Source organism: Callorhinus ursinus, unplaced genomic scaffold (genome assembly GCF_003265705.2).
Source record: "Callorhinus ursinus isolate GAN/ISIS: 27379988/994484 unplaced genomic scaffold, GSC_fseal_2.0 scaffold39, whole genome shotgun sequence".
NCBI lineage: Eukaryota > Metazoa > Chordata > Mammalia > Carnivora > Otariidae > Callorhinus > Callorhinus ursinus.
Window position 1 is genome coordinate 1,455,722 of NW_027397101.1, and position 12,738 is coordinate 1,468,459.

Here is a 12,738-nt window from a genome sequence, read left to right on the forward strand (position 1 = left end):
AGCAGAATGGCATTAAGTATTTTCCACAGAATTGAGCTGTTCTCATGTTTTCTAGAGAGCTGGGAGGTTAACAGGTAGAGATTTTTGGAACTTGTGAGCCAGGAACCAAACTCCACAGTTGTTAACATTTATTGGTCATTATTTTCAAACATTAAACTAGAGCTATCTTAAAGATAAAAACCTAAGAAACCCCAAATTTCTCACAGGTAATGTCATAGTAGTCTTATTAAAGAATTGGATAACAATTCCAGCTCTCTATATGCTAGACTCCCCCTTTAACAAATAAAGAGCTTAATGATTGGGATTTTGTATTTATCACCCCTACCAGATTTATTCTAGAAACAACACTTCACACGAAAAAAAAATGTAATTTAAGATTACTGTATTTCCTTACAAGAGGAACGTTTGAACAAATTTTACAGGTAGTCACCAACCCTTGTTCAAATTGGGTACACATCAAATCTAGTATTATGGGAGTTTTGTTTATTTGGAAGTGAACTTTTAACTATCAATACAAATGCCAAGATACTACACAAAACATCCACAGGAACTTTTTTCATCGTTTTTTTGAATTGTTCACAAACATTTCCTACATAATCCAACATATAACAGAGAAATGGTACATCTTTTTCCTTCAATTTGCATACAATGGAAAAAAACAAGAATATATATATATTTTACAAAGTTTAACTAATAGACACTAGCAGGCTGACAGTTTGTCTATAGGTGAAAAATTATCTAATAAAAAATAAGAAGAATTTATTTAGCATCAGTCACTTCCATAACCAAGTATTATTCTGATTAATAAAACTTGCTGCCATTAGGCTTCTGGCATATACTTATACTTATACCATTACTCAATTTGTAGTATTGCTCCCCACCTTGGTTCTCCACTCACAATTACTAACATAGAAAACTGTTGCAGAGTAGGGGCAAGCATTTGCAAACAAAAAAAATCCCCAGCTTATTATAAGCATAAATGTGTATGACGGAATTTCTTCCCAAGCAATAGACTTTCAAATCATCAAGAAATCACCAGAATGGAATTAGCCAAGATATTTTGCCTATGTCCAAGAAGAGATGCATTTATTTATATCCAACAGAGGAGCTGAAAATCAAACTTAGTGTTTAGTTTGGGGTGGGTTGGGGATCCAGCCATTTGAAAAATGACTGTCTTAAAAAAAAAAAATGACCACCAAAATAGGTTCACTAAATTTATTTTAAAAATCATAAAACGTTTCTTACAAAAGAGCATTACATTCTGCACACTGCTCTGAATAGATGCCAGGGACAAATGGACTATTGTTACTTTTCCTCCCTGTCCCACCCCCCCCAAAATGTTACAGTGACCACAAAGCAAAGTGTTCACAATAATTACATGGGGGGAATTTTTTCTTTTAAACCACCAACAATGAACAAAAATTAAAATTCACTCACTCTGCTGCTGTTTCAAAATTTCAATGTTAGTTTTTGCACGCCCTTCCCCCCCCCACCCTGTTTGTAAGGAACTAAAACATTACATCTGGTGAACAGCAAAGATTTCACTACACCTCAAATGCAGAACACCTATGAAGCAGAGGAATGTTGGCTTTTTAAACAGAAGCAGATAAAAAAAAAAAGATGCAGGACTCCTTCAGTTCTTCACTAGTCTTAGAAAAACTTTCCAGAATACTGCTTCACACTATAAAAAAGAAAAAATATCTTGCATTAGAATCCTTCAACATCTGCATACTGCTTCACACTATAAAAGAAAAGAAAAAAAAGTACGAATTAGAATTTTTGTTCGTAACATCTTAATCAACATTAAGACAATTTCAATGCTAAATTAAAATGATAAACATGTCCATTACAATTAGAAATAAGAATTAAAACATTAGCAATTACAAAATTAGAGCAATGTAAAATTCAAGAAAATGATTAATAGTAAATCAGACATTAGTAGAGCAGAATTAGGAAAATGAAATTAAAAGTTGTTAATACTTGGTAGAAAAGACAAAGAAATGCCAGTAAGGTGTGAAATGCTGCATTTTACAGCACCAATCATTTGTCCTGTAGAGGCATGGCCTGTGCCATATGGCAGACTGTGATTTGTTGTCGATTTAGTTATCTAAAAACAACAAAATCACTAGTCTTCCACACAGAACTAGACCAACATCCACTGAATCTTCTATATTTTCTACAGGCTCTGTATAATTTATAACAAGTGGTTTTGGCAGCAGTTTTCACCAGAGAAATGAGAAGTTTGCTTGGTTAAGGCTTCTTCCAGCAAGATTAGTATTGAATGTCTTCGTTTTTAGTAAGAAAGCAGAAGAAAATTAAAGCAAAGCTATTAAGATGTTTAGAAGTTAGGTCCCCAAAAGGTTGAGACACCATGGCTTCTAAAAGAAAAATCAATTGAGAAGAAAAGCTTTTTAAAGTTTTAGTATGGGTATGCTAACATAAAGCTAAACCCAAACTGACCTGTTCTGCAGCAAATACTGTGCATTCTGTATCTGGTCCTGTGTTCCTGTAATGGTAATGATCCGATCTTCAGACCCTTCTAGAGGCTCGTCAATTTTGATCGAAGCTCCTGACTCATGACGGATTTGTTTAATCCGCTGACCACCTTTGCCAATAATAGATCCAGCCAACTGAAAAGATTTTTAAAAACAAGTGTTTATGATATACTTTAAAAATAACCGTATCACTGGTATTTTCAATGAATGTCAAGTATTAACACTGCACAGTTCATTCTAGGATTAAAGATCTCCAACTCGTCAAGGTTTGAATTAAAATGTATTTACGCTGCGCATCAACCTTTAATAAACAAATCAAGGGTTCAGAACCCTCTGCTTTTAAAGAAGTCAAACCAGAGAAAGACATCTTGCTGAAGTCTGTAAAACACAATTTTAATCCTAAGATTCAGTACTTTAAGACCCTCAGACGGGGAATTTAAAGAAAATGCTCATTAAATGTTTCTTGTAACATTACAAGAACGTAAAAATTTAAAGAATACTACTTACATCTTTGGGAATAGTTACTTGTGTAGTAATAATAGGTCCACCAAGATCACCATATGAGCCACGACCCCCTGCATAGGAATAATCTGATTTAAATAATGAGCATTAAGTTCATTTAGAAAGCATGAAATAATGTTTTGATTTCACAAAGGAAAAAACTTACCATATCCGGAGCCACCCTAAAAATGGAAAGAAAAAATAAAAAATTACTTTGCCTTCAAAACTATTCTTCAGGTATTTTAATATTCCTAAAATCTTAGTTTAGAAAACTTAAGTCCTCCCATTTTCTCCCTAGTATGTTTCAGAAGACAATCCTTGGGGGAAGAAACTCTTCAGGTACATAGCACAGAAGCAAAAACATTACACAAGGGGAAAACAAACACTGGCAAGTAGGCAAGCATTTTAAATTGTTACTGATATGAATACAAACACCCATGATACTCAACCTGTGGTTCATAAGCCATCTGCCATTCTGATGGGCTCCATGTATCTATTGCAGAGTCCCAAGTTTCATCAGCACTGAAACCAACCTGTATCAGAGATAAAACTATTAACATAACCTGCATTGTTTCAGACACAGAGCTACCATTTTTATACGCCTCATTTCTATCCTGCATCACTAAAATATGTATCATTGGCAGGAATCACATGTTCTCCAGAAACAAAAATAGCTAAATAAAGTCTTAATATTCCAGCTAACAACTGAAATGATTTAACTAGTTGTCTAAGAAGTCCATTTGTAAAGCAAGCTTCCAATTAATCATCTTCAACAGTGTCAACTACGTGACTTTAGAACCCTAAAAGCTCTCATATACGTTGATAAATGAGTTCTTACCATGCCATCATAGCGGTCTCCAGGTCTTCCTCTTCTGTCATAGGCCATTAGATCTCTGCAAGCATAGTAACTTGTTGTAATCTGTTTGCTTACATGTCACACACACCAAATAAAAATCTACCCTATCTACCCATAGAGTGAAGCCTCTTACAGATTAGCAATGTGTGGATGGAAGAAACTTACCCTCCTCTAGGTGGTGGTGGTGGAGGAAGAGGAAGATTCCGAGCTCTGCTACCACCCCGGCCACCTCGTCCAGGAGGAGGTGGAGGAGGTCCCCGACGAGGGCTCATATCATCATAATCTCTTCTAGATGGAGGCATAGGACGCCCACCCCGACCAGGAGGCATTCTGTCAAAACCACCTCTTCCCCGCATGGGAAATCCCACAGGACGTCCACGGCGGTCATCAAACATCATTGTAAAACCACCATAATCGTAGGTTTCATCATAAAAATTGGGATCATAAGGCTGTGCACGTCCTTTGATGGGAGACTAAAACAAAAATAGAGCAATGTTACAGACTGAAAAGAGCCTTGTTTCATATCAAATGATTAACAAGCCAAACGTTTCAAGTCCTTTATTTCTCCTGGGAGGTACTTGTGACAGGGAAAGGAATGCAGGCAAAGGTTAATAGTAGGAAAGAACTTTAAAAAATGCAGTATTTTTGTTGAGTCCTAAACAAAGTTTTAGCAGCCTGCTTTTCTTGTTCCATCTCAAGAGACTTGTACAAACCCCATTCATACATTTCACAATGGGGTCTGTAGAGAACAAAGTAACTACAAGTAACTATCTCAAGGACTGAGGCAATCAGTATCTTATTATAAATTTGTAACTCATACTGAAGCACATCAGTTGGGAAGCTGAGCAATGTGGTACTATAGAGAAACTATAGAAACTTCATTTGAAGGACCAAAGGCTATTAAAAATCTTCACCAATGATCAAATGACCTCTCCCCCCCCCCTCAAATTTTTAAATTGAAACGATAGCTAAAAAATTAGCTGAAGAGTAAGGACAAATAAAAACCATTTGTCTCAACACTGGGAAACTAAGTTAGAATAAAACATCTGTTCCATGGAATTAAACATAATAAAATATTCCAAAGATACCTCTGATATAAGATCAAGGATGATCTTGATGCACTCTACAACCCTATCAGGTTTTCCTCCAATAAGAACGACTCTGTCAGTGGAATGAGGACAGCATTCCTGGAAAAGCTTGATTGTTGTCTGTGTGTTCTGTGGTAAGTTTATGAAAAAGGGGAAGGCGTTCATCAGAAGAGGAAAAAGTAAGTTTCTGGGGTTCAGAAAAATTTACATTCACATCCAGGAACACCCCCCCCCCCATAAAAACCATTAGTAACTCTAGGACTTTGCCATGGTATTGGTGAAAGAACGTGTCCTAGCATGTCCAGGTCTTTCTGTTAGATTTTAAAAGTGAAGTAGATAAACAAACTATAAGGAATTTAAGGAGAGAACTCAAAAGGGGGAATGAGAGAAGCCCACTGACCCAACTCTATATGAAATACTATTGTCTAGTAATACAGCAAGGAAACAACTGCTTTTTACCTCTCGAAGTTCTTTGATTTTAGCACCTTTGACCCCAATAATTCCTCCTGCCAGACTCTGATGAATCAACAGTCTCAACTCGCAGTCAAAGTCACTTCCTTTATAGTGTTGGTACTGCAGAGGGAGAATTATAGAATTTTAGTCCCAAATTAAGGAATCCCCAATACACACTTATCTGCTATAAGCATGACAATATACTGTTGCAGTGAGCAACCTGAATTTATATTTCAATAACTTTACCAGTTATGTGCTTATTATCCTCAATAGCCAGGCCCAAAAAGGACATTCTGCACCACCTTAAAAAACTATTTTATTTTCAGGTCCTGCAACACCATACCCACACTGCAGCCATTTAGCATGTCGCTGTTACCACAAAATTATTATTAACATTCAAATAACACCATAATAAAAATGACTGCAAAGCACTTTGCAAATGTAGTTAATTCCCACTGCAGCATGGAGCAGGGTCAACAGTGAGTTGTAAGACCATTCATTTATCATGTTTTTAAGCCTTTTTCTAGAGACGGGAAAAGTACGCTATGTTAAAAATAAAATTGATCCTACGGGCCAGGCTCCATACTTCAGTGGGGTTCAATGGCACTATGACATACATTTAAGCATTCCACAGCATCAGATTCGAGCGGGAGCTGGCTGGTTGCAGTGGGTGATGGCAACTGCAGGCCCTGAAAGTAGAAAAATAAGAGTAATAGGTTAAGTGTCTAGTGTGATCAGGCTATTGTCGCATATATTGGTAAAGCTACTACAACATATTTCATATCTATACCGTTAAAGAAAAATTGCTGATCTATTCTTAAGAATCAATGTGTAACCTTCTCCTATATACCCAATAAATACATGACTACATAGAATTAAAAAAAAAACCCTTGAACTAGATCATAGTTCTCTCCAACACAGTCCCACAATCAATATTCTAATTTAAAAAAAACACCTCCCCTATAACCACAGTCCATAAAATACATGCTAAACCCATGTGCATGACCATAGGTAGTTCATGTTTACTCTGGAGTGGCCAGACTACATTAAAAAATTTTTTCAGATTACATTTTAAAACAATGTGGAATAGTAACCATGCACATTATGTAATATAAGACGCTGCTACAAACTGTTATAGCCACTCTCTCTCCGTAGCCCCCATTTAGCCCCAATAAAACACTTCAACAATCCCTCCTCAATTGCCAAATACATTAAAAACAAAAAAAGAGCCTACCTCTTCCAAGGTAGGGATGATTTTCTTCAGAATTTCTCCAATTGTTTCAATATCAGCACTGATACTCAATATGCTGTCAAACATCACAAATACCAGATAGTACAAAAAAGGTGGAAAAGAAAAATGAGTTTTGTGTTCATCATCAGTAGTCATACAAACTTTTACAGAGAAGTTACATACAATTATTTAATCTCCCCATTTAAAGTAGCCTATTTATAGATTTTTCACATGCATTTTGTTTTATGCCCAATACAGACATGATAACAATATTAGGAGACTTGCAGAGAGACAGAGAGAATGGGCTCTTGGAAGGGCTCAGATTAAGTGGGCAATAAATTGACCAGAACTGAAGCAGAGTTGAATATTTATGTTCCCCGCCACCACTAAGTTAAGGATACCCTCGCTGTTACATTGGTAAAACTGGCACACCTTCTCTTAGGCAAAAGTGGGGGAATATGCAAGTGGTGAACATTATATTTGGAGTAAGGTTATGGATACCAGTTAGAAATTAGATCACTAATGGGCTCTGCAAGAAAACAAATACAAATGCGAGACAAAACAAAGACAACACAAATGAGAAGTGAAGGAAAGTGAACCAGAGTTAGCATTTCATCAGAAAAAATTATGAACAGGCAATGTTGGGAAGCAAGGTGGGCCACAAAGACAGAGCGAGAGACTATTTTGGTAACAATTTGATTTACAATGCAGCAAATATGCAACACTTGAAGCTGTGCTCCTTCCATCGAAATAAAATTAGTGGATCGTTTGGGTGGGCAACTCACGGTAAAAGTTCAGTGACAAAAAGACTTAATGGGGAAAATAAGACAGAAACTTGAAAAACAATACACCGTCTAAAGGGGATACTATTTAATTATATAAAAGGCAGGTAATAAAATACATTTCTCTCTTTCTAATCAGGCAGTGAGGCATAAACTGTTGGGACATACCGCTCGGGGCCACTGCTGTCTGGGACTGAAACACTGGCATTGTACTGCATTGGTCATTGGCGTTCGTGGATGTTGGCATTGGGCATGGGCATTCAATCAGAAGTTGTCAAGTATGGTACCCGTTTGGCAACGAGCACATTTTTGGGCATAGCCAACCAGGGTTTTCACATGGGCGTTCAGGGGCGGATGGGCCAACGTCATGGTGGGCAACGCAGGGGTAAGTCGATCCAGTACATGGGCAACGGAGATATATGGCCAAAAAAACAAGGAGAGGGAAAAGGGGGAAAAGCAATAAATTTTAATTTAATACAAACTATACTCATACTCTCAATTAATGAAACAAGCTTAAGTTGTTCTGAAGACTAACACAATAATGGACTTCTCTATATCTGACTGTGGCTTAACATTTAAGGACCTTAAATGATGGTACTATTTTTTTTTTTTTTTAAAAAAACAAACGATGTTTCAGTAGCAGGCTGGCTCATGAGGGTAGACACAAAACCTGTCATGACTCAGTTTACTGAAATTCTTGAGGAAATGGGGAAATAACCCAGATAATTATATAGAACATCTGGATTAAGAGGAGAGAGGTTTATAAAAGACAAAACAAAAATTCCCACACCACCAAAAACCCTAACTCTTAAAAAGATCAGGTTTGGTTTCCTGGAGGTTTAAAACGCATTCCTAGATCCTAGCAGGCAAGTAAAATTTTAAACAAAATTTCAAGTTCAGTTTACAAGAGGAACATACAAAGATCTGCGACCAAGAGAGAAATGAAATACTGTCAATAAGTATTCAACACAAAGTTATTATTTGCCTCAACTTTAGCAAGGAAACATTAAAAGAGTGTGTACACTATGAGAAAAAAATTTAGGAATTTTGGTGTAGCCAAGTCCTAGAAATATGCTCACTTCTGGTGATACCAACATTTAATGTGTCTAATCACAAGAGTCAACCCACTATAAAATACGAAGACTCAAACAATCTTTGGCATTGACAAACGGTTTCCCACTAAGTGTCTATTCTTTACCCATATTTAAATCATGCAACCTGAACATTAATCTGTGCTCCATGTGCAAACTGTTAAACAGATGGACGATTAAAAAAAGGAAATAAAAATTTGAGTTTAATCAGCCACCTGCAATGGTTTTTGATATACTGTAATTGATTCACACACAGTAAATGGTGTAATTAAGGGTTTTTACACTGTCGTTATTTTCTCATTAAAATGTTATCTTGAAGTGAATAATTTGGTGGAAAGTTATCAGAAAGTGAAGAGGTTTAATACAGACCCACCCCTCCCCAAACTCAATCTGGGCTTTGTTAAATCAGGAATGGCAAACTGAAATCATCTATGTAATCAATTATTACAAATGGCTTGTATCTAGGCTATTAAATGATTTCTATGATGCAAAATCTTTAAATTTCTACACACAAACTGAAGCTGCTCGTGTAGTATTTAAACTCTTTAATACTTACGTCTGTACGGAGAGCCTTAATATTCTTGCCTCCTTTTCCAATCACTGCCCCAGCATTCTGGAGAAGAGAAAAAGATAAGCAGCTTACTTTTCCTTTTCCTTATGTTAACGCTTTCCTGTGCTCTTAAACTATAGCAAAACAAAACAAAACAAAAACAAAACACCCAAGCCGGAAAACCTAACCTCTCTTTTTTTTGGTCAGAGAGCTGAAATCTATCAGAGACAACACTCAAATCATCAGGTTAAGAAAAGAAATATGAGGAGTCTGTGCTTTAGGGACTAAAACATCAAGACAGCTTTGGAATTTCAGCATGCCAAAAAGTACACGGAACATGAAAGTTAAGCACTGATTAAGTTTTCTTCTGAGAAACAATTTAAACATTATCAGGTACCTTCACATTGTGACATATGGTATTATCAATCAAATAAGCCGCCAACTAGGGTGTTTTCCCCACAATGCAATCAAGGTATAAAACTTTAATCCACTAACGCTTTAAGCATCACCTACACCCTTTCTGCTACTTTGACCTGCAATGACTCAATTTTATTAAGTACTCTCATTTTATCAGAATAACGTGGCCTATAAATTTGTTTAGAAAGAGCCACATAAATCTTTCTTCAATCTGTAAGGCTTAGAATGCGTCCCAGAGGGCCAAACCAGAACTTTTAATTTCTACTTTAGTTAAAAACCACTCTTAAATTTCCAAGAATAAAATTTATACCTTGCTCTGAAGCAAAATGCGTAATTCAACCATCTCATCAGTGTTTCTAGATCTTTTAAAAGCTTGTTCCTCTTCCATATCTTCTGCAGGGCGTTTACCTAGAAATTAACAGTTCAGATTTCAAAGAAAGCACCAGTTATCAGCAAGAAAAAGTACCTTTAATTCAATTACATTTTAATTTCAACCCATAGGTCAGAGAAAGCAGCTCCATTCTGTTTGGAGATTTGTTGCTAACTCAATCAAAGCCTGTTCCCTTCCAATAATTTCTAAACAAAACAACGTGACAAAACGCTTCAAAGGATTGAAATTATAAAATGCGAAGAAAAAGTACTTTTATTATCTCTATCTTTAGAGTCACCAATGCAAATGACAATTACATGTAGTTCATAAAAGTGAAGAAAAAACTGACAGGGACGTCAGACTAAACAGTTCTAAATAACAAAACTAACAAAACGGGAAAATCCAAAAATTGTTAAAATTAAAATGTCTTCTCACCAAATTCACCATTGGTTTCGGTGTTGGGGAAGGTTTCCTCTGGCTGTTCAGTTTCCATTTTCTTGTATTAAATGGATACACCAATCTGTTGAAAAAGAGAGAGACTAGTACATTTGGTTTACCGGAAAAGTAAACTTTGTGTCTCGCTAATAATAAAAAAAAAAAAAGGCAAAGAAATGACACTCTTCTAGAACGTACCAGGTATAATATATCCTTGCAGAGCAGAACTGAAGTGTTCTGGGCGGGACCAACTGACACCCTAGTGCTGCAGTAGCCTATAAAAACCAACATAAATCAGTTTTGCTTTTTGGTTGCTTATTACTGAATACTAATGAACAGTGATTTGAATACAAACTAAACAGCTCTTTCTAAAACTGGGTCTTACACTCTCAAATGATCGCCTTAGGAAAACCAAAAACCAAAACCGAAGGACCCTGATTTTTTGCAAAAAGAAAACCATGCAATTTTTAGCCACTGGACGGGAGTCCCACCACAGTAACTAATTGTTTTATACAATAAAGACCAAAGGTCTGTAAGACTATACATAAGCCCAAGAGCCTTCAATTTTGTCCCTAAAAGCACACATTTATAGATGTATAAAATTAGTTATACTGGATTTTTAAATTGCGGGTGGGTTTCCCTCTGGTGACCTGAAATGCCATTCTCTGCAATCTCTGAAGTTTACAAATATGAAGGCAAATTCAAGCGACATTCAACAATCAGGTCAATGTACTGAAGAGAAGATTAAATCTTAAAACCTCATACAGAAGCAGACCTCAACTGCCAATAATACCCGATTGTTCAAACAGAGCAAATGAAGCCCTAGAACGCTAATACTGCCACTACAAGAATATTTTAAGGTAGGTTTTGAAAGTCTATAACCTAACAATTACACCTTTAACGCCGGAGTAATAGGAATGCAACCAGCCTTTCACCAGCCCTCACAGGACAAGCAGAAAGAGGCGACAGGTGGCCTCTGGTAGGTAAAAGACGAATACCTAGGCAGCCCAGAGCTACATTTATGGCTCCCGTTCTCCCGTAACGTTTGTCAATAACCGACTAACTGAAACGCTACCCTCACCGCCCATCACGCAGCTAAATGTTAAGGCATGATGGGTTTAGATGAAGGAACTTAAAGACGGCGGGCTCTACTTGTAAGGAAAACGTTGCCACGGTTCACCGTTCAGGTCCTTCAGTCGCTATTCCTCAAATCGCTAAATATGGGAGCGACCAGCCGAACGCAAACATGCCCCCCCCCCCAGCCCGGCCCCGCACGGTACCGGGGATCAGCAACAGCCGAATAACAGGAGTTGAAAAAGCTGAAGGAGAGAGCAGAAGCGCCGCGCCGCTCCTCACCCGGACCCGACAGGAAATGGCGGCCCGCGTAATGGCGACTACGTGCTACTAGGCGGAGCCGAGCGCGGACCCCCCTCCCCCACCCACCACGCGGTCCCGAGATCTCATCCCCCGCACCCTCCCCCCACCGCGGGAGAGACAAAGCAACCGAGGCAGCCTCGACTCTTCCATCTCCCCCGCTCCAGCTCCCAGCCCGGGCCGGGAGGGCCTAAGTGCGGCGGGACCCACACAAAGAGAGCGGCGGCGTTCTCCACTGCCTTCGCGTCCCGCCCGTCGGCCGCTTCTGCTTCCTACACAAGGTGCCTAGTTCTGAAGACTACTAAGACTACGAAACTACAACTCATCCTACAGGCACACGCCTCGCAATTACCCGAAGCCTCTAGCACCACAACGCGGACTGCGGATATACGCTCAGGGAAATGGCGGAGGTGGGGGGAGGGGAAACCGGGCAACGTTCCCTCTCCGAGAATCAGCCAACCACCAAGCAAGCCCCCAAACGCCTCCCTCAAGCGACCAACTTCATCTCTGACCCTCGCCCCCACGCGCCGTTCGTCCAGCCCCGCTCCTCACCGCGCGAGGCCTCCGTCCCTGTGCCGCCGCGCCGCCTCAGCCGGTCAGAGCTAGACAGAGAACGAGCGCAGGCCCCCGCCGCCTTCCCCCGCCTCCCCGCAGTCTCCTACCCCGCCGCCGAGCCCAATTGGTTGCCCGGGGTTTAGCGGTGGCGCGAGGGCAAAGCGATTGGCCCAAGGCCGCGTCAATCAAAGCGCCGAAGGAGGCGACGCCACGCCTCGCACCGGCGCCTCCCTTCAGATTGTGAGGCCGCTAAGGGCCCGAGAAAAGCCGGGCTTCAAAAAAGTCAACGCAGCCTTTAGGGAGGCCAAACCCATGCCTGAATCTATAATACACTAGCGCCAAAAACCCCAATTACCTATAGGCCGCAAGAAAGAGGGACGTAGGCAAGACGTCGAGGTTGCTGCAGCAGAGAAACAGAGGATAATGGCGTCTGCAGTGCTTTCGCCTGGAGCGCCCTCCTCCTTTCTCGTTCGCGCACTCACTAGCAGCAGAGGGGAGGGAGGGGGAAAAAACCTCTCGCGAGAACTGAAGGCTACCCCC

General features: G+C 39.3%; 1 protein-coding gene across 9 annotated transcripts; it reads right to left on the minus strand.

The window, feature by feature from the left end:
• Positions 1-365: 365 nt before the first annotated feature.
• On the minus strand, positions 366-12,697 carry HNRNPK (heterogeneous nuclear ribonucleoprotein K). Of its 9 annotated transcripts, none has more exons than XM_025851619.2 (17): positions 12,554-12,697; positions 10,468-10,544; positions 10,270-10,354; positions 9,775-9,872; positions 9,054-9,110; positions 7,575-7,618; positions 6,628-6,700; positions 6,011-6,082; positions 5,400-5,513; positions 4,941-5,069; positions 4,018-4,325; positions 3,835-3,889; positions 3,446-3,529; positions 3,163-3,178; positions 3,003-3,085; positions 2,461-2,630; positions 366-1,681 (listed from the first exon to the last, which is right to left on the minus strand). In XM_025851619.2, exons 3-17 carry the CDS (start codon positions 10,325-10,327, stop codon positions 1,651-1,653), a joined length of 1,392 nt encoding a protein of 463 aa, XP_025707404.1. In that variant the 5' UTR covers positions 10,328-10,354; positions 10,468-10,544; positions 12,554-12,697; the 3' UTR covers positions 366-1,650. The 9 variants fall into 9 exon arrangements, with proteins under 9 accessions (XP_025707404.1, XP_025707400.1, XP_025707401.1 ...); XM_025851615.2 differs by having other exon boundaries at positions 366-1,741; XM_025851616.2 differs by lacking the exon at positions 12,554-12,697 and adding an exon at positions 12,196-12,319 and having other exon boundaries at positions 366-1,741.
• Between the last annotated feature and the right edge of the window lie 41 nt (positions 12,698-12,738).